At 43.0% G+C, this 18,239-nt stretch overlaps 2 protein-coding genes across 3 annotated transcripts; one reads left to right on the forward strand and one right to left on the reverse strand.

Moving 5' to 3' along the window:
- Nucleotides 1-1,413: 1,413 nt before the first annotated feature.
- Nucleotides 1,414-2,337, reverse strand: LOC147622358 (uncharacterized). The gene has a single exon (XM_086823713.1). It carries the CDS (start codon nucleotides 2,327-2,329, stop codon nucleotides 1,568-1,570), a length of 762 nt encoding a protein of 253 aa, XP_086679839.1. The 5' UTR covers nucleotides 2,330-2,337; the 3' UTR covers nucleotides 1,414-1,567.
- A 1,155-nt stretch (nucleotides 2,338-3,492) lies between these two features.
- LOC147622359 (proline-rich receptor-like protein kinase PERK15) lies at nucleotides 3,493-7,418 on the forward strand. Of its 2 annotated transcripts, XM_086823469.1 has the most exons (8): nucleotides 3,498-3,973; nucleotides 4,232-4,741; nucleotides 4,825-4,914; nucleotides 5,009-5,079; nucleotides 5,164-5,240; nucleotides 5,335-5,473; nucleotides 5,571-5,732; nucleotides 5,882-7,418. In XM_086823469.1, exons 1-8 carry the CDS (start codon nucleotides 3,586-3,588, stop codon nucleotides 6,176-6,178), a joined length of 1,734 nt encoding a protein of 577 aa, XP_086679595.1. In that variant the 5' UTR covers nucleotides 3,498-3,585; the 3' UTR covers nucleotides 6,179-7,418. The 2 variants fall into 2 exon arrangements, with proteins under 2 accessions (XP_086679594.1, XP_086679595.1); XM_086823468.1 differs by having other exon boundaries at nucleotides 3,493-3,973; nucleotides 5,009-5,240.
- Nucleotides 7,419-18,239: the final 10,821 nt, after the last annotated feature.

The raw sequence follows: 18,239 nt of genomic DNA on the forward strand, positions 1-18,239 counted from the left end.
AGACCTAAACAAATTCATCAGGCTTTGCAGGAACTTTCTTTGGGGAGGAGACCCTTGGCTAAACAAAATACCCAAAGTCAAATGGGATTGGTGTTGTATTGGAACAAGGAAAGGGGGCCTAGGCATCCTTGATGTCACAAATATGGCAGACAGGATGGTTGCCAAATGGATCCTCAAAAGCTTCATCAACCCATCTGAAGAGTGGGCCTGGCTGATAAGTAGAAACATCAACCAGTTTAAACTTAAAGTCCATTCCAAAAGGAAGAACTTATTGCCCCTCACAATCATGGTGAGTAAGTACCCCTTCAAACCTGCCTGGCAGCCCCTTAGTCAAGTCCCTTCGGTCAGCGTGGAATGCTCTGAATCCTATCATATAAACCCAGTAACACATGGGGAGTCCATGGTAGGGACTCAATATGGTGGCCTATGCTGCCCATGCCCCCAGTGGATGAGTGCAAAGCTGAACCAGCCCTTAGGCTGCACAGATCAAGGTATCTGCAGTTGGTGGGACCTATGGGACAAAGAGGATTACACACACATGGCTGTCCAGGGCAGAGTCGATTAGAGTTTATAATGTCTCAAATGCTGAACTGGATCTATTTGGTGACAGGATCAAGCTTTGGTGTCCTAGTGATTTACTAGCTTTTGTCCATCACAGACTTGCCCCACCCTAAAGCTTTCCAATGGTGTACACAGCAGAGTCACATGGGGACGGGGGACAGGGACGGGGACGGTGAGTGACGGGGACGGGGAAGTGCCATCCCGAGGACGGGGTCGGGAACAGCAAAAAAAAACCTCTTTTTTAAAAGCAATTTAGGAGTTGCATGCATGACATACATATAGAGACACACTTTGAACAAAATTTTACACCGAATAGACAAAAAAACAAGAGTCATTTTGAGCAAAATGCGCTAATAAAACATCGATGGCACACTGATTATGTGATTGATAGTCTGATAGATACAAAGAGATAAGTACATGCCTCATGGGCAGTGAGGGTTACAAAAAAGAGTGGGTACAAAATAGAGATACTAGATAGATCACAATAGATCATGGCCATTGGCAGTGGGCACAAAAAAGGTGAGATGGCTCAAGGCTCAAGAGTCAAGCCTCAAGCTCCTGAAGTGCTAGCCTCGCGGGAGGCTTGGAAGTCGAAGTCGTCGATGCCATTTGAAGCCACCTCCTCCCCCTCAGGCTGTAGCTCCTCCTCTACCTCCTCAAGATGCTCCTGAGCTGCAGGATCCTGCTGTGCCATCTCCCATTCGGTGAAGGGATCCGCCTTCCCTGTTGCTGTCGCACATAGCATGCGCAAGTTAGCGCTCACAAAGACCAAATCACTTGCCCTTTGCACTTCAAGGCGGTTCCTCTTCTTAGAGGCAATGTGACTGTAAATGCTCCAAAGTTGCTCCAAGCAACTAGAGCTCACAGCCTGGCTAAGGATGCGAATAGCCAAGCGCTGCAACTCCGGCCCATCTGATCTGTAATCCTCCCACCAAAGAGGAGACCCAATCTTGAGGCGGTCAAGCTGTGCATCTAAACATCCAAAAGATCCCTGCCGCGTCCTGTACTAAGATAGCTGGTCTCTGATCTTCCGCCTGATGGTAGGGTCGGGCTCTAAGTGCTCCAAAATGATCCGCCATCCCCTGCTTACTTCCTTGTCGGCCTCTTGCTTTCTGCCCTGGAACTCTGGATCAACCACAAAGGCAGCCGCATGAAGAGGGGAGTAGTAGGAGTTCCACCTGGACTCACATAATGAGTGGATCTCCTCAAACTCGGCCCTGTCTGGCACAAGGTGTTGGAGTGACTCGATCATGCGATCCATGGCCTCATAGACCTTGCCGATACATGGTTCACAGCCGTCAATGACTCGTAGAAGGTGAACAATAGGCTTGACCAAGGCATCGAGTGTCTTCACCTTCTCCCACCAAGCGGCATCGTCGGCGCGATCTCGGCACGTTCTCCCTGTTGCCGATTTTGACTGCGGCATGGCAGAAAATTCATCACTAAGGAAAAGCCCTCTTAGGGCTCCGCCACATGTAGACAAGCGGCCTAGCATGAGGAAGTTGTATGCAAACCTTGTCTCAGAATACTTGAGGAGGGAAAGAGTGCTCCTTTTAGAGAACTCATGTCGCAGCCTTTGGTGGTTGAGGACAAAGGATACAAGCTGGTTAGCCTCCTCAATGGTGGGTGCAATCCATGGCAAGGCACCTATGTCTTTGAGGAGGTTGTTGAGACAATGGGCCATGCAAAAAGAAACTGTGATGGATGGATACATTGACTCAATAATGGTCCCGGCTGCCCTATTTGACGCCTCTCCATCCGCCACCATGCCGACCACAAGCTTCGGCCCAATGACCTCAATCATGGTGGACGTCCATTCCGCGGCAAGCACATCCACGGCCTTCCCAGTGCCACTCGCATCATGTGACTCGATGAAGTACACTTTGCCCCTTGAGTAGGCCACCACTCCATGGATGGAGCGCTTGCGCATGTCACTCCATCCGTCTACAATGAGAGAGACTCCGTTAGTCTCCCACGTTGCCTTTGTATCCGCCGCCGCGTGCTCAACAGCCAACTTCTCCCTATCAAGCAAAGTGGTGCGAATCTTTTCCGATGAAGGTGGCACATAAGAGGGGCCATATTCCCCGATCTTTGTGGCCATCTCACGGAAGTAAGGAGACCTATTTCAAGTAAGGAAAACCATGTAGCATATTAGCTTTTTTTGGCAATATGACAAATGCTTTGAAGCATGAGACATTAAAAAAAAAAAGAGTGAAGAGAATTGAGTCTCGACTCTCACCGTGCCGCTTGAAACGCAATGTGGTCGTGGTAGAAGAACCTAGCCACTGACCTATCCACCTCATCCTTCAATTTTGGGTTCCAATTCTCGTTAAGAGTGGATTGGAGTGGACTTGAATGGTTGAGAGCTTGAAGCAAGATTTGGGTTCCTCTCCACCTCCATTCGCGTCGGTTGCTCTCGTGCTCTCACCACATCATGAGGATCAACGGCAACATGTCGCCCTCTCTTTGCCGCCTCGGCCGCCTCATAAACCTTGAGCTTCTCATCTATGTATAAAATTATTTGAGAAAGAAAATCGAATTAGTTTTTTCTACCCTTTTTTTCTTAAAAAAAAGGGTAGTATAAGTATTATTCAGAAAAGAAACTTCAGTACACGACAGAATACTACGCGCCTGCATGAACCCGCCAAACGACTTGACTTGACTGACCTATGTTGCATCACGGCGTCAACACGGCGTGGAAAAATTGACTCTGGTGGTCTCACAAACCGCGCTATTTGTCGATGCATTGCACAGTCAAAATGTCTTGCCAGGTCAGCAATGAGCATGCATCTTGTAATGCCATGTATCTGCCAACACTACTATCCACCCTGTCTATTACAGTAAAACTGCCATGTGGGCGCCAGCAGCGTCAACGGCCCTGCCTTCGTCGCCATCAGCCTCGAGCTGCAGCTGCTCCTTCTGCTCGGTATTATATGTACACAGTTATGCCAGCTTGTGAGATTATCAGATTGAAGAGGACGAGTAGAGCAGGGAATCTCTGCTCTCTGCAGCCTGTGAGCCTCCATGTCTAATTCTTATTCTCCTGTCACCACCATCGCCTCCTCCCTACGTCCCGCACCCGCACCCTCTCCCACCATCCTCTCTCCACCTGCACCCCCTCCTTTCACTTCAGCCCCAATCACATCCGCCTCTCCACCATTTTCTTCAACTATTCCTCCCATCACCACGACCCCCGCACCCTTTCTCCCTGCAACCCCTCCTTTCACTTCCCCTGCTCCCTTTCTCTCATCCCCAGCCCCACTTCCCCTCGTCGCCATTGTCGTTGCTGTAGTGCTTGCCATCAAGGTCATTGCTGTCTTGATCTACTGCCTCTGCAAGAAAAACAAGAAGAAGCATTACTACTCGGGCGACACCTATGGTCCACCTGGAGGCCCCCCTGCCCATTGCAAAGGTACAAATCCTTCAAAAACCACTAGAAATACAGTTATAATGCAAAGTACCAAAATCTGGTGCTGGATCGCATCAGTGATTTGTGTGACTGCATGCAACCTTGACACTATATGGAACTGGATCTTTTCAAGGCTAAAAGATACGTAATTAGGAGCTTGTGTGGGATTAAGCATGGATCAATCACCGGGTTTTTCATCAAAAGGGAAGAGATGATTGAGTTTGTTTGTTTGTTTGTTTGTTTTTTTTTGCACATGGACAGATCCCTGCTATGATGGTCCAAACATGAGACAGCAGGAGTTGTGCACTCCTTCCAGCTCCAATGGCTCTGACATGCTAATAAAGATGCCGCCTCCGCCTCCGCCTCCGCGTCCACCCCCAGTCGCTCCATCCTTGCCATCTCCAAGAAATGGCTATGTCCCTCCAGCATCGAATTCTGGTGGAACTGCTGGCCTTGGGAACTCCATTTCTTGGTTTACTTATGAAGAATTAGTATCAGCAACAGATGGATTTTCGCCGTCTAACATGTTAGGGGAAGGTGGATTTGGATGCGTCTACAAGGGGGTTTTGTCTGATGGGCAGCTCGTGGCTGTTAAGCAGCTGAAAGTCGGGGCCCCACAGGGAGAGAAGGAATTCCGGGCCGAAGTGGAGATCATCAGCAGAGTACATCACCGGCATCTCGTCTCTCTTGTAGGTTATTGCATTGCAGAAAGTCAGAGGCTGCTTGTGTATGACTACGTCCCCAATGGCACCTTGGAATATCATCTACATAGTGGGTGCTCTTTACCTTGTCTCTCAATAGCATTTTGGGATACTTACTTTCCTTCAGTTGGCTTATAGGTTGTTTTTGTTCAGAGAGAAACATTGGATCTGTGATGGATTGGGCTACTCGAAAAAAAATTGCATGTGGGGCTGCACGGGGTCTGGCATACCTCCATGAAGATTGTAAGGCTTGTCAACTCAATCTACTGCTGTATCATGGAATGAATGCAAGGTAGCTGTAGATATTTATGTGAATTCCATTGGCTTAACCCTTCAGGTCACCCCCGTATCATCCATCGCGACATCAAATCTTCAAACATCCTGCTGGATAGCAATTTTGAGGCACAGGTACGTATTCGGCTCAGGGATCTTATTGTCCAATCTTCGTTTGCGCAATATGTGAAACTTAGTGCCTTGCTTTTGTTGAAGCAGGTTTCTGATTTTGGGCTGGCGAAGCTGAGTTCAGATACAAATACCCATGTGACAACCAGGGTCATGGGAACATTTGGGTATATGCTTGAGATGTTGAGTCGATCCTATTAACCGCAGTCCTATCTATGCATGACTACATATTAACCTCTGTCAAGATGCTGGCTTCATTAGGTACCTGGATCCTGAATATGTTTCAAGCGGCAAGCTCACAGAAAAGTCAGATGTGTTTTCCTTCGGTGTTGTGTTACTGGAGCTGTTGACAGGACGGAAGCCGGTGGATCCATCACACGTTGAAAGTTTGGTGGAGTGGGTATGTAATTGCTATACCAAAAGACCTTGCATGATAGTTGAGGGTCTTGATAAGAGTCAGCATTTCTGACCTTTTTCTTGCCTTGTGGTTTATGCAGGCACGGCCTGTCCTTGCACAAGTGAACAGCGAGGAAGACTTAGAGATGGTAGCAGATCCTTCTCTGAGAGGTTCCTATGATCCAAAAGAAACGATGCAAATGGTTGAGGCAGCTGCAGCATGTGTTCGCAAGTCTGCAAACAGGCGCCCAAGGATGGGACAGGTACATTCCCTTCTCTCCCCCACCCTCCTCCCTCCTTCCTTACACATAACCCCTCCCCATCCCAGGCCTAGTCCCTCTTACTGCCCCAAAATGTGAGGGGAAAGCTTTTGGAAGGATGCGATCACATGGTGCAAATCATGGCCGTGCAGGTGGTGAGAACACTGGAAGATGAAACCTCCCTTTCGGATCTCAACAAAGGCTTAAAGCCTGGTCACAGTCGTGTGTATACAAGCACTGATTATGACAATGCTAGCTATAGTGCTGACATGAGAAGGTTTCGGCGTGTGGCCCTCGAAAGTCAAGAGTATGGCAGTGAGAACAGTGGAGCCACCAGTGAAAATGGGGTGAACCCGTCCGCTTCCAGCAGTGAGTATCAGACAGACAAGCAGAGAGATCAACCGGAATCTCAGGCAGCCTACAAAGCCAATGAGTGTGCGGAAAAATAAACTGGCAATGAGTTCTTAAACTAACAATTGAGGTACACCTCACAATGCAGCAGTTCTTGTGTGGATTTTTCTGCTTGCAAATCATGCGAAAGCTACCCTCTTCTTTGATTCTTTATCGCAATGCGGCAAGCTCATTAAACACGCAGCTCTAGCAGAGTTGCCCGAGGTTTCTCTGAGGAGCATGGCATCTACCACTTTCAAACCTTTTCTCCAACTCTCCGCCTTTACTCTTTCCGTGCCCTTCTCGCCGTTGGTGTGCAGCTTGATCTCGAGATTCATCAAATGGATGTCGAGACTGCGTTCCTCAATCGCGAATTGGAAGAAGAAATCTATATGTTCCAGCCTCCTTACTTTCAAGATCCTGCACATCCTGAGTTCGTGTACCACCTGCAACTGTCCCTCCACGGCCTCAAGCAATCGCCTCGTCAATGGAACGCATGCTTCCACTCTTTCATGCAATCTGTAAACTTCAAAAGGCTCCATACAGGAGCCGTCTCCGTCTATATATGACATTCTGGTGATAATTTTCTTATACTCACTTTGTATGTGGATGATATCATACTCCTATAGCCGGTTCTCTTCTTATTATGACTCAAGTAAAGAGTGAACTCACCTCTGCATTTCGCATGAGTGATGGGGTATGCAATTAGTTCTTAGACACCTTCCACACTGCATCTCACTCAAGCAAAATTTGCAGAAAGCATTATCAATAAACATCATCTGGCCATCTCGTGGGAAGAGAAAGCGACAAACAACCATCTCTGTATCAAGCATCGAATCTGAGTACAAGGCTGCCTCCGATGCAGCAAAAGAAGCTCTTTGGATTTCTAATTTTCTAACTGACCTTGGTTTATAGGTTAGAATGCTGGTAACACTGTATTCGGACTCTATGTCCGCTATTGAATCCTCAAAGAAGGCAAAGCAGTCTGATAAGTTAAAGCATGTTGATAAAGCTGACCATTTTGTTAGAGAACAGGTTGAAAACAAGAAGGTTGAATTGGTCCATAAGCGATCTGATGAGAATGCAGCAGATATGTTTACTAAGAGCCTGAGTGCACCTCAACACTTCAAGTGTACACAAGCTCTCGGGATGGAATTCCCTCACTAAATTGACATCAAAGTATTTTGCTTATGGGGGGAGGTTGACAAATAAATAATCCAAATACTTTTAAAAACAACTTACGCTAAAGATTTGAATCGACAAAAATAACCAAAAGAGAACAAAGCTATCTCCTTGCGTTTACTTTCTGAATGTTTAATAATTAACTAAGAAATTAGGTTCTCTACAACGATGCAAGTGAAGATGACATGGCCTTTGGAGTCCCCTATACTTCCATGACCAGCAAAAAGAGCTATGTACATCGGTGTTCATGTTGAAGTGTAAGGGGATTTTCTTTTTTAGATCTTTACCTTATTACTTTAATCACATTATGATCATTACTTGGGCTTGTGTTGATACAAAAAATTGTGTTGGACCTACGGGTCTCTGAGCTCTTGGCCCTCAATTCTCCACAAATAAGCAACTTCAACCACAAATTTTTCTGTATAGCTGTTTTGGCCCAGACGGCCATGCTGTTGTGTTGCATTTAGCAAATAAATGCAATCCACTATAAACTTTAATGGTAGAATTGTCTCTATAGCTCTCTTGTCTCCCTCAAGGGTACATACACATCCGAGTTCACAGTGCACACAACCCCTCATGAAAGACTTGTCATTCATTGTGACAACATGAGCAGCATACAGTTGGCCAAGAATTCAGCTTTTCATGCGCGGACCAAACATATAGAGGTCCACTATCATTTTGTCAGAGAGAAAGTGTTGGATGGTACAGTGGATTTGCAGTATGTGAAGATTGAAGAGCAGGTGGCCGACATCTTTACAAAGCCACTTAGTAGGGAGAAGTTTGAGTACTTCCGTACTATGTTGGGAGTACATGGAATGAGCTTGAGGGGGAGTGTTGAGAGCTTTGATAGCCCAAGCTCATCTACATCTTCATCTATGGCAGTACATCATGAGCTTAAGAGGGGTTGTTGAGATTCAAGCTCGATGTCAGCTTGTGCCAGTTGCACTATGTGCTGGCATGTTAGGTAGTAACATGCGTGAGACATAAATGACCGCGTGGTCATAGTGTGTGGACATTAGCTAGGGTTAGTAGTGTGTGGACACAACACATGTAGTGTGTTGTAGATTATGGAATATGGTTTTAAGCAATGTGTGAGAAGGGAGATGGCTTCCCTCTATGGTTAGGGTTTGCTTAATATATTAGGGTTTGCTCCTATGTGTGTGTCTCCTTTCCCTCTACCTGTTTTTCATCATGATTCACATACAAAATGGTGTTGTAGTAGAAAGAAAAAATATGCACATTGTAGAGGTTTCTCATGCCTTGATATTTAAAAAGAATATGTCGGATTATTTTTGGGTTGAAGCACTAGTGCAACTGTTGTTCACATTATTTTTGGGCTAAAGTAGCAACTGTTATTTACATTATAAATAGGACCCTGACTAAAGCACAATAATAACTATTTGAGAAGAACATGTCAAATTATTTTTGGACTAAAGAAGCAACATGTTACATTATGAACATGACCTCTACTATAGTTGTTGGCTGGATGCCTGAATAGAAGTTTACACGCATAAAGCTAGAGGCATTCTCACTTGAAAGTATTTGGATATATTGCATATGTGCATGTTTCTGATGAAGTGAGAACCAAGTTAGATCCAAAGGTAGAGAAATATATCTTCATTAGTTATTCTTTGGAGTAGAAAGTTTATGGATGCTATAATCTTACTACTCATGAGGTGCGAGTAACCAGAGATGCTATCTTTGATGAGATGAGTAGCTGGTATGCACCAATGAAGGAAATTGAAGATTTAGAATGTAAATGTAAGAAATAATGGTGATGTCCCACATGTAGAGAAGCAATTACACGCGAAAAGTGGTAGATCAGAGAAGATTGTAGCTATTGGGAATAGTTCGGGGAGAAAGGATTACTATTGCAAGGCCAAGTTTTCCAGTTAATTTTGTGGTTCTCTAATTGGAAGACCCAGAGAACTACTATCCGATTCTCTTCGGGAGTTCACATGTTTGTGATACCTAAGCAAGTGTTAGATGCAGCTAATAGACCTTTGAATGCTCAAGGGATAAATATGGTAGCTGAGATAGATGATGATGATGAAGAAGAGTAGTTCTTGAAGTTAAATCCTTCATTAGTACCTATTTTCATGGTTAATGTTGATCACATTGTGCAAGAGTATTAGGTCAAAGATATTGTGTTGAACACTAAAACATCAAACAAAGATCAAGAGGAGATTATTCAGAAGTTGTCTATTTCAGGTGAAAAATTTCAAAAATTCATTCGACATTTAGGCTATCATTCATGAAGAGAAAGCACAACAAGATGTTGGAACATCTGATTTATTTAAGGCTCTGTTTGGAAAGATGCAGATCACTAGGGTTGATACTGAATCCACTTAAATGCGCTTTTGTAGTAAAGAGAGGTGTTCTTTTAGGACACATTATTTCAGAAGATGGCATAGCCATTGGTCTTATGAAGATTGAAGCAATTCGGTAAGTTCAAGCACCAAAGAATGTGAAAGAATTGGGTAGATTAAATGGCATAATAGGTTTCTCAGATATTTAGCACATATTTGTTTTCCATTGACTAAGTTGACAAAGAAGGATGCTGTTTATACGTGGGATAACGATCAAGGAAAGGCTTTTCAGATTCTGAAGAAAAGTTTAGTTATTGCACTAGTTGTATAACCACCGGATTGGGATTTAGAATTTCACATATTTGTAGATGCTTCTAATGTGGCTATAGGAGCAATTTTGATGCAGGAGAAAGTCAATAGGATAAAGTCAACGGCTAGTTCATACCAATATATTATGCAAGTGGAGTTATGGCTTTAGTTGAAAGGGTAGCTTAAATGGCATAATAGGTTTCTCATATATTTAGTGTTGAGATTCAAGCTCGAAGTCAGCTTGTGCCAGCTGCACTATGTGTTGACATGTTAGGTAGTAACATCTGTGAGACATAAATGATCGTGTCCAGCTGGTCATAGAGTGTGGACATTAGCTACGATTAGCTGTGTGTGGACACAATACAAGTAGTGTGTTGTAGATTATGGATTATGGCTTTATGCATTGTGTGAGAAGGGATATGGCTTCCCTCTATGGTTAGGGTTTGCATAATACATTAGGGTTTGCTCCTGTGTGTGTGTGTCTCCTCTCCCTCTACCTGTTTTTCATCATGGTATCAGAGCTGCATCATGAGGTCATGGTAATGGTCGTGGATGGCAGGATAGGTCACAACAACAACAAAATTTTTAGCCTACATATGGTGCTAGAGGTGGTCGTGGATATACATCTCAGAGAGGCAGAGGTAATCCTCGTAGAAGAGGACGTTGGCAAGGCCAACAAACATCTATGCAAAATGTGGAATGCCATTACTATGGGAAGTTTAGTCATATGGCACGTGATTGTTACCACCGCGCAAACAAAATGATTTGAGAGGGGGTAGAGCACAACATGGTGGACATTATGCAAAACATGGTGAAAATTATGCAAATTTTGCATCAAGGCAGTAATGATGGCGGCGCAAATCACTTGTTTGCCATGAAACATGTCGTGGGATCTATGATGACAAATGGTGATAGTGATGACACTTGGTATATGTACTCTAGAGCATCAAACCATATGACTTATCATGGTGAATGGGTTGATCATATGAAGCCAATGGATGTGAAAGGCTATGTGAAAACAGGTGATGATTCCCAACATGCTATCACTCATGTTGGAAGTGTACCATTGGTGATGCACAATGGTGAAACAAAGTCTATGGTGGCAGATGTCTTGTATGTGCCTTCTATTATAAAAAGTTTGGCCTCAGTTGGTCAAATGGTAGCATTATATGGTTTGAAGGAAGCACCTCGTGCTTGGAGTGATGAGATAAGCCGATATCTTATCTCCCTTGGATTTCAGGTTTCTTCAGCAGATTCTTCACTCTATGTGAAGAAAACAGATCATGGGATTGTCTTACTTGTCATCTATGTGTGGATGACTTGATTGTCACAGGAGATCATGCTACAGATGTTATGCATGTCAAGAAGGCATTGAGTGGACAGTTTGATATGAAAGACTTGGGTGAATTGAGATATTTTCTTGGGATTGAAGTGATCAAAGACCATGCAGGGACATGGTTAGTGCAACGCCAATATGCATTGGATATGTTGGCAAAATATGGGATGACAGGGTGTAAGCCAATGAGTACACCTTTGGAGTAGAATGTGAAGCTGCGGGGGGATGATTTTGGTGAAGAGTTGGATGATCCATCTATGTATAGAAAGATGGTTGGCAGTCTTATTTACATGACTATCAGACGACTGGATCTCAGTTATGCTGTGGGGCTAGTAAGCCAATTTATGAAAAGCCCCAGAAAACCTCATTTGGATGCAGTGAGATGCATTATGCGCTATGTAGAGACCACTGCACATTATGGTCTTCTTTATGAGCATGGTAAAGGCTTGGATGTACACGGCTACACAGACGCAGATTGGGCAGGTAGCTTGTATGACAGGAGGTCTACTAGTGGTTATGCCTTTACATTTGGAAGTGCAGTGGTGAGTTGGAGTAGTAAGAAGCAACCTACTGTTGCTTTATCTAGTATACAGAGGCCGAAGACAGGGATGCAACCTTGCTACATCATGTGAAGGAGTTTGGTTAAAGAGTCTCTTGGCTAATTTGGGTGAGCCTATTGATGGCAAGGTTGTCATTCATTGTGACAACATGAGCAGCATACAGTTGGCCAAGAATCCAGTTTTTCATGCACGGACCAAACATATAGAGGTCCACTATCATTTTGTCAGAGAGAAAGTGTTGGATGGTACAGTGGATTTGCAGTATATGGGAAGACTGAAAGAGCAGGTGGCCGACATCTTTACAAAGCCACTTAGGAGGGAGAAGTTTGAGTACTTCCGTACTATGTTGGGAGTACATGGGATGAGCTTGAGGGGGAGTGTTGAGAGCTTTGATAGCCCAAGCTCATCTACATCTTCATCTATGGCAGTACATCATGAGCTTGAGAGGGACTGTTGAGATTCAAGCTCGATGTCAGCTTGTGCCAGTTGCACTATATGCTGGCATGTTAGGTAGTAACATGTGTGAGACATAAATGATCGCGTCTAGCTGGTCATAGAGTGTGGACATTAGCTAGGGTTAGCTGTGTGTGGACACAACACAAGTAGTGTATTGTAGATTATGGATTATGGCTTTATGCATTGTGTGAGGAGGGATATGGCTTCCCTCTATGGTTAAGGTTTGCATAATACATTAGGGTTTGCTCCTGTGTGTGTGTCTCCTCTCCCTCTACCTGTTTTTCATCATTTAGCACATATATGTGTTCCATTGACGAAGTTGACAAAGAAGGATGTGGTTTATGTGTGGGCTAATGTGATCAGGAAAAGTCTTTTCAGATTCTGAAAAAAAATTTAGTTGTTGCACCAATTGTACAACCACTTGATTGGGGTTTGGGATTGTAAATGCTTTTAATGTGGGTGCAAGAGCAATTCTGATGTAGGAGAAAGTCAAAGGCTAGTTCAGAACAGTATATTATGCAAGTAGAGTTATGACTTTAGTTGAGAGGAATTATTCAGAAATAGAGGAAAGCATTAGGGATGTACCATGACTTCAACTGAGAGGAATCATCTCGGGGGGTTCACCTCAAAAAATTTTAGTGTACCATGTGCGATCAAAAGGAGGGGTATTTTAATTTAAATTTTAAAAAAATTTTAACAGGATTACAATAACAGGAGGGGTATTCCCAAGCAATGGGACTTGCATGTTTCCTTAGCTTTGTGGGCTTACATGACATCTTTCACCTTACCATCTTGTTTTTGGGAAAGAGGCTATGATGTCTATTGAGGTTGAGATTCCCAGTTTACAGTTTCTTCTAGAGCATCAAGAAAGGGGTTTAGATGAGTATAAAGAGAGGTTGCTAGATCTTCAAGAGCTACAGTTAGTAAGAGAGGAAGCCTTGGACCATTATATTTAGTTAAGCAATTAGAGAGATGAGCATTTCAATGAGACTGTTAATGACAAAGGTATCAAAGAAGGAGATCTGGTGCTCAAATACAACAACAACTTTTAGACCAAGTTCCAAATCAAGTGGGAGAGTCCCTTCAAGGTTGTACATATATATGAGAATGGAACTTATTAGTTGACTTGGATGATCAGTTACATTCCAAAAGAGTCAATGGTTACACGATGTTAAAGCCATATTGGTGCATAATTATGACAATTCACAAGGATTCAAACATGTTGGATACAAGTTTGCTTGCTGCTGATATAGATGTTCTAGCTGCTGCAGTAGATTCTTGTTGGGATTTGGATGTACTTCTCTTTGAGGATTGTTTTGGTGAGCCAACAGCATGTGGTTAAGCATAAATGCTCTAACCAAGGGGGGTTTATGCAAACTATGATAAGGTTTTTTATGCCCAAGGAATATGCTCAATAAATGTGTGCACCCCAACCCCGAAAATGAAATAAATTATCGATGCATGATTAGAAACTTTAGAAAATAGATAATTGTTGTGTGGCCACCTGCTAGAACTAGCCATTGTCACCCTAGCCAAAAGAAGAAAGAGTAATTGCATGCACAGAAGAGGAGGAAGATATTGCAAAGAAGCGCATAGTTGCAGGAAGTTGTGGAGAGAAGAAGTGCATTGTGTGGGAGCCTGGTTGAGAAGAGAGTCATTAGAGAGCCAAGAGATGCTTTGGTGAAGCAATTCTGCGGAATTTTGTTGTTGTGATTGTTTTTTTGGGGAAGAAAGCGATGTGGGATTTGTTTGAGTAGATTTGGGTTTGGTTGCTAGAACAGAGGTTGCATAGGTGATAGAGGGTCTTGTAGAAGGTTGGTTCCCTGGGACCTTTGAAGCTATGACTCTGTTGGAACTTGGACCAGATCAAGCCTTGCTCAACAATTCTCTATGGTAATTGTTGTAATTGTTGGTCTTTGTGGAGTTGAAGATACATGGTTTATTTGCTGGGGGAAATCGTGTGAAGGTCCCTTGGTTTTGTGATGCTTCTCTCTTTCTGTTCAATCCCCAAATATCACGGTTGTTGAATATTTACACAAAAGGTCTGATTGTGTTGGATTGATGAATTCCTATGCTTTGGTTTTATCTGTGTTGTTTTGATAGAGTTTGTTGAAAAGAACCAACTGTGAAGAGATGACGTGCGTTGAATAAGAATTGTGTCAGCTAGCTTGTGTTTGAGTCAGTAGGTTCTGACAAAGGCAGCTAGAGTCAGCTATGAAGAGATAACTTGCATTGAATTGGAACTATGTCAGTTAGCTTGTGTTTGAGTTAGTAGGTTTTGATAGAGGTAGCTATGTGTCAGGATAGGTCGGCTATTATTGTGGAAATATAGATGTTGTTTTCTTGAACACTCGTGAGGTATGTGCTGACAACAATCAGAACCAATTAGAAGACAATCTGATAGGGTTGGGCACTACTAGTGATCTAGGTGTTAGCTGGGGACTGTGTAGGGTCAGAAGGGAGTTAGCTAGGATCAGCCGAGGCTCAGAAGGAATTAGTGGTGGATATTAAAGGGTATATCTAGTTTATCTAGGTTGGAGAGAAGAGATCTTGAGTTAGGTCTAACAGTTAGAGAGCTATCAGTAGAGGCAGTTAGTCGGGTTTAGTTGAGGGTTGAAGGTATTATAGAGTCAGTCGATTATCAGTTGTGTTGCATTAGTTTTGTGTGTAGGGAGTTGAGTCCTAGTGGGGTTTGAAGTTTTGGAGGGATTGGAGGTGTAAGCGAGACGGCGGAGAGGACATTGGAGGGTTGAAATCTGACTTAGGATTAAGTCAACTAAAGTAGATAGATGGGTGAGTTCCCAGTTAGCAAATAGTCAGCAGGAGGTCGACATGGGAGTGCTCGCAGGCTCAGTAAAGTCTAGAGCAAGTTCTTGAAGATAGCTGATATACTGGAAGAGATTTGAGGAAGCATGGTAGACAAATTTCTAATTGGGATTAGCAGCAGTTGTCTGACTGAGTTTACAATCAAAATCTGATCAGTTGGTGTCTGGAAGTGTTGGTAGTCAACTAGTGGTCAAACAAGGGTAACTAAAGGTTTGTAAGTTAAGATCCAAGATGTGGGAGGTCAGAGCTGACCTGGGAGGATGGTTGGAAGAATCAGTTGTTGTAAAGTTTGAAGAGTTTGGAGTGTGCTCAAGTATTTGCCTATGTCAGCTAAAGATCAGGAGACATTGGTTGAGTGGACTGGTGCTTTGCTTTGGTGTTTTTGCTGGGTTGTGGTGCTAGGTGGTAGTTCCCTCCTCACGGTGGTGTGTTCGGATGGGCTATAGAGGCAGGTCTCCCTGACACATCAACATCTATGTGTTCAAGTTTGCAGGCTTATGTGTCTAGCTTGTGTATGGTTTGGAGGCTGTGGAGCCAATGGAGTTTATAGTTCCAAGTCTTAGAGTTGTTGTTCAAGAGGCTATTACTAGAGAAGTCTATGATGCATAGAATGAATCAATTGTTGAAGTTGGACAAAGATAGGAGGTGCAAGTGGTTATGGTGGTAGGATAGGTGGCAGTATAGGCACTTTAGGTACTCAATACATTCCCCTCATTTTGTTTTGCACATTCAACACACTTACCCCTGAGCATGCCTTGTAAAGCTAACGGTTTGCCATGTAGAGGAGATAACTGAGGTAAATGAGGTTGTTAGTGACATGGGCACTTACACATGATAGTATCATGGTTCCCAAGAAGTCGCATACAATGCACGCAATACATCATCAGTGTGGCCGAGGCTTACTAATGGCACTCAGTGCTCATGTGATTTTGTCGGCATATCGAACACCATACCAACTCCTTTATGGGGTATAGATGCTGGTTAATGGGCATATCCCTTACCTTGTTTATCTTTATTTTGTCTAGAAGCACAATACTTATCTCATCTAAGGTCACATCCTTTATTCATCTCTCCGAGGTTATCGCGCTTATTATTTGTCTTGACACATGTGGGGGAACTACCAAAGTGACAGATTTGGCATCATTAGGCTAAGGCAATTTGAGCATGTTGTCCTTGAAGTTGATGGGCTAATGAACAACAATCATTAACAAGTGATGTTAGCTTAGCCAATATCAAATAATTGTGTCTCCTTGTGTCTCTTAATCCCTACGAAAGTAAGGTAACAATTGCCCATCTGTTAACCTTTCTTTAGATTTTCACCTCGAATTCAGGTTTTTCAAACATGAGATATAATCTCTCATAGATTCATGCTCTTCTTGTTAATGTTGTATAGTTGAGCTACAGGGTTCCACTTGTCTCTACTTTGTGCACAACTTGGTATGAACACATTCTTAAGCTATGTAAAGTTAATCCTATCATCAGGCTTAAGCAATTGATACCATTGGTATGCTTTCCCTTCTAATATAAGAGAGAACATAAAGATTTTCATTTGGTCACTAATAGCCCACAAGTTTGGTCACTAATAGCCCACAAACATTTTCATTTGGTCACTAATAGCCCACAAGTTTCGCACACATCGATTTAAATATCCCAAGGTATTGTATGGCATTGCCATCACCACTTGAGAATTGTTGCATTAGCCTCACCACATGGTTGGGATTGATTTGTGTTGCCCTTTGTGGTGCTAGTGTGGCACCTAACTCCCTCTACCAAACTCCCTAGAAACCTCCTTACCTAATTCTTTAGCCATTCTTAATAGGACGACAGGTGTTGCGACTCCCATGTGAGGGGTCACTCTGATTGGATCCCTTGCTGGGGTCTCATGCACCACCCTTCCTATGGCTACTCCACCCCTACCTCGACCTCTAGTATCTCCAACATGTCAATTTCCATGTTTCCTTAGAAATCATACCAGATTCTTGTAGAATCATGGGCATGATCAAGCTAGGAATCACGACAAAATTCCCTTACAATTGCTTGAAGCTACCCCTAGTGTTAGGGTGTCCTTAGGAATCTCCCCGAGTACTTAGTTTAATGAAACTCAAAAGTTTCAACAACTGGCTAATTTCACAACCATGATCCTCTGCAAAATCACAGTGATGTTTTTCACCCTAACAAGTCTAGTGAAGGTATATATGAGTCCCATGAGGTCCCTAGTTATTGTTTCAGGTGACGTTCCAATCAAATTACCAAGTTGGAACATCGTTTTTGATGATGTGTCATGCGTGATTGATGACATCAGTAATCATGGGCATGATTTACGAGTCGCAATTCACAGTTGTGAACCATGAACCATGAACCATGAACCATGATCACGATTGGATAAGATCAAATCTGATTGGATAAGATAAGATAATATCAAATCTGATTGGATAAGATAAGATAATATCAAATCTGATCTTATCCTATCTTATCACAATTGGATAAGATAAAATTTGATTGATTAAAATTTATGCACATTTAATGTGTAATCTTGAGGTCAATGGTACAGCTGAAATGTCAAATAATCATGGTTGCACTTGTGATCAGGAATCACGGGTGTGATTTTACAGTCTGCAAAATCATGTCGATGTGAGTCTGCAAGTTTTGAAGAGAAATTGATGGTTGGGGGTGCAAATGTTAATTTTTCTAGTCCAAAGTTTCCAATTTGCTCCTTTGCAACATGAAAGTTAATGACATAATCAGCAAGAGAACCAATGGCTCCTTATTTTTTCCATTTTTTATGATTAAGAAAAATGCAAAAAGGGTGTTCACTACAAAATCATAGCATGAATAATGAGCTCCCACCGTGCAATTACAAATGCAAATAACTTGGTTTTTAGCTTTTATAACTCTTTATCAATGTAAACAATCATACAAAATACAAAAACAACAAAAAAGAACCATTCTTTCCTCTTTTGTTCTCTTTTCTCACAACCTTATCTACTTGTTTTCCACTTCTTAACCATTCACACAGTTTCAAGAAGCCATATCTAGGGAAAAGGGACTTGTAAGAAGATGACGGGAGTACAAAAAGAGTGGGAAGACACGCTTTCTCCCCGGTAGGGATTAATAAGAAAAGGGGCTTGTAAGAAGATGGTAG

Source organism: Cibotium barometz, chromosome 29, assembly GCF_041138505.1.
Source record: "Cibotium barometz isolate CiBa-2024 chromosome 29, ASM4113850v1, whole genome shotgun sequence".
Lineage (NCBI taxonomy): Eukaryota > Viridiplantae > Streptophyta > Polypodiopsida > Cyatheales > Cibotiaceae > Cibotium > Cibotium barometz.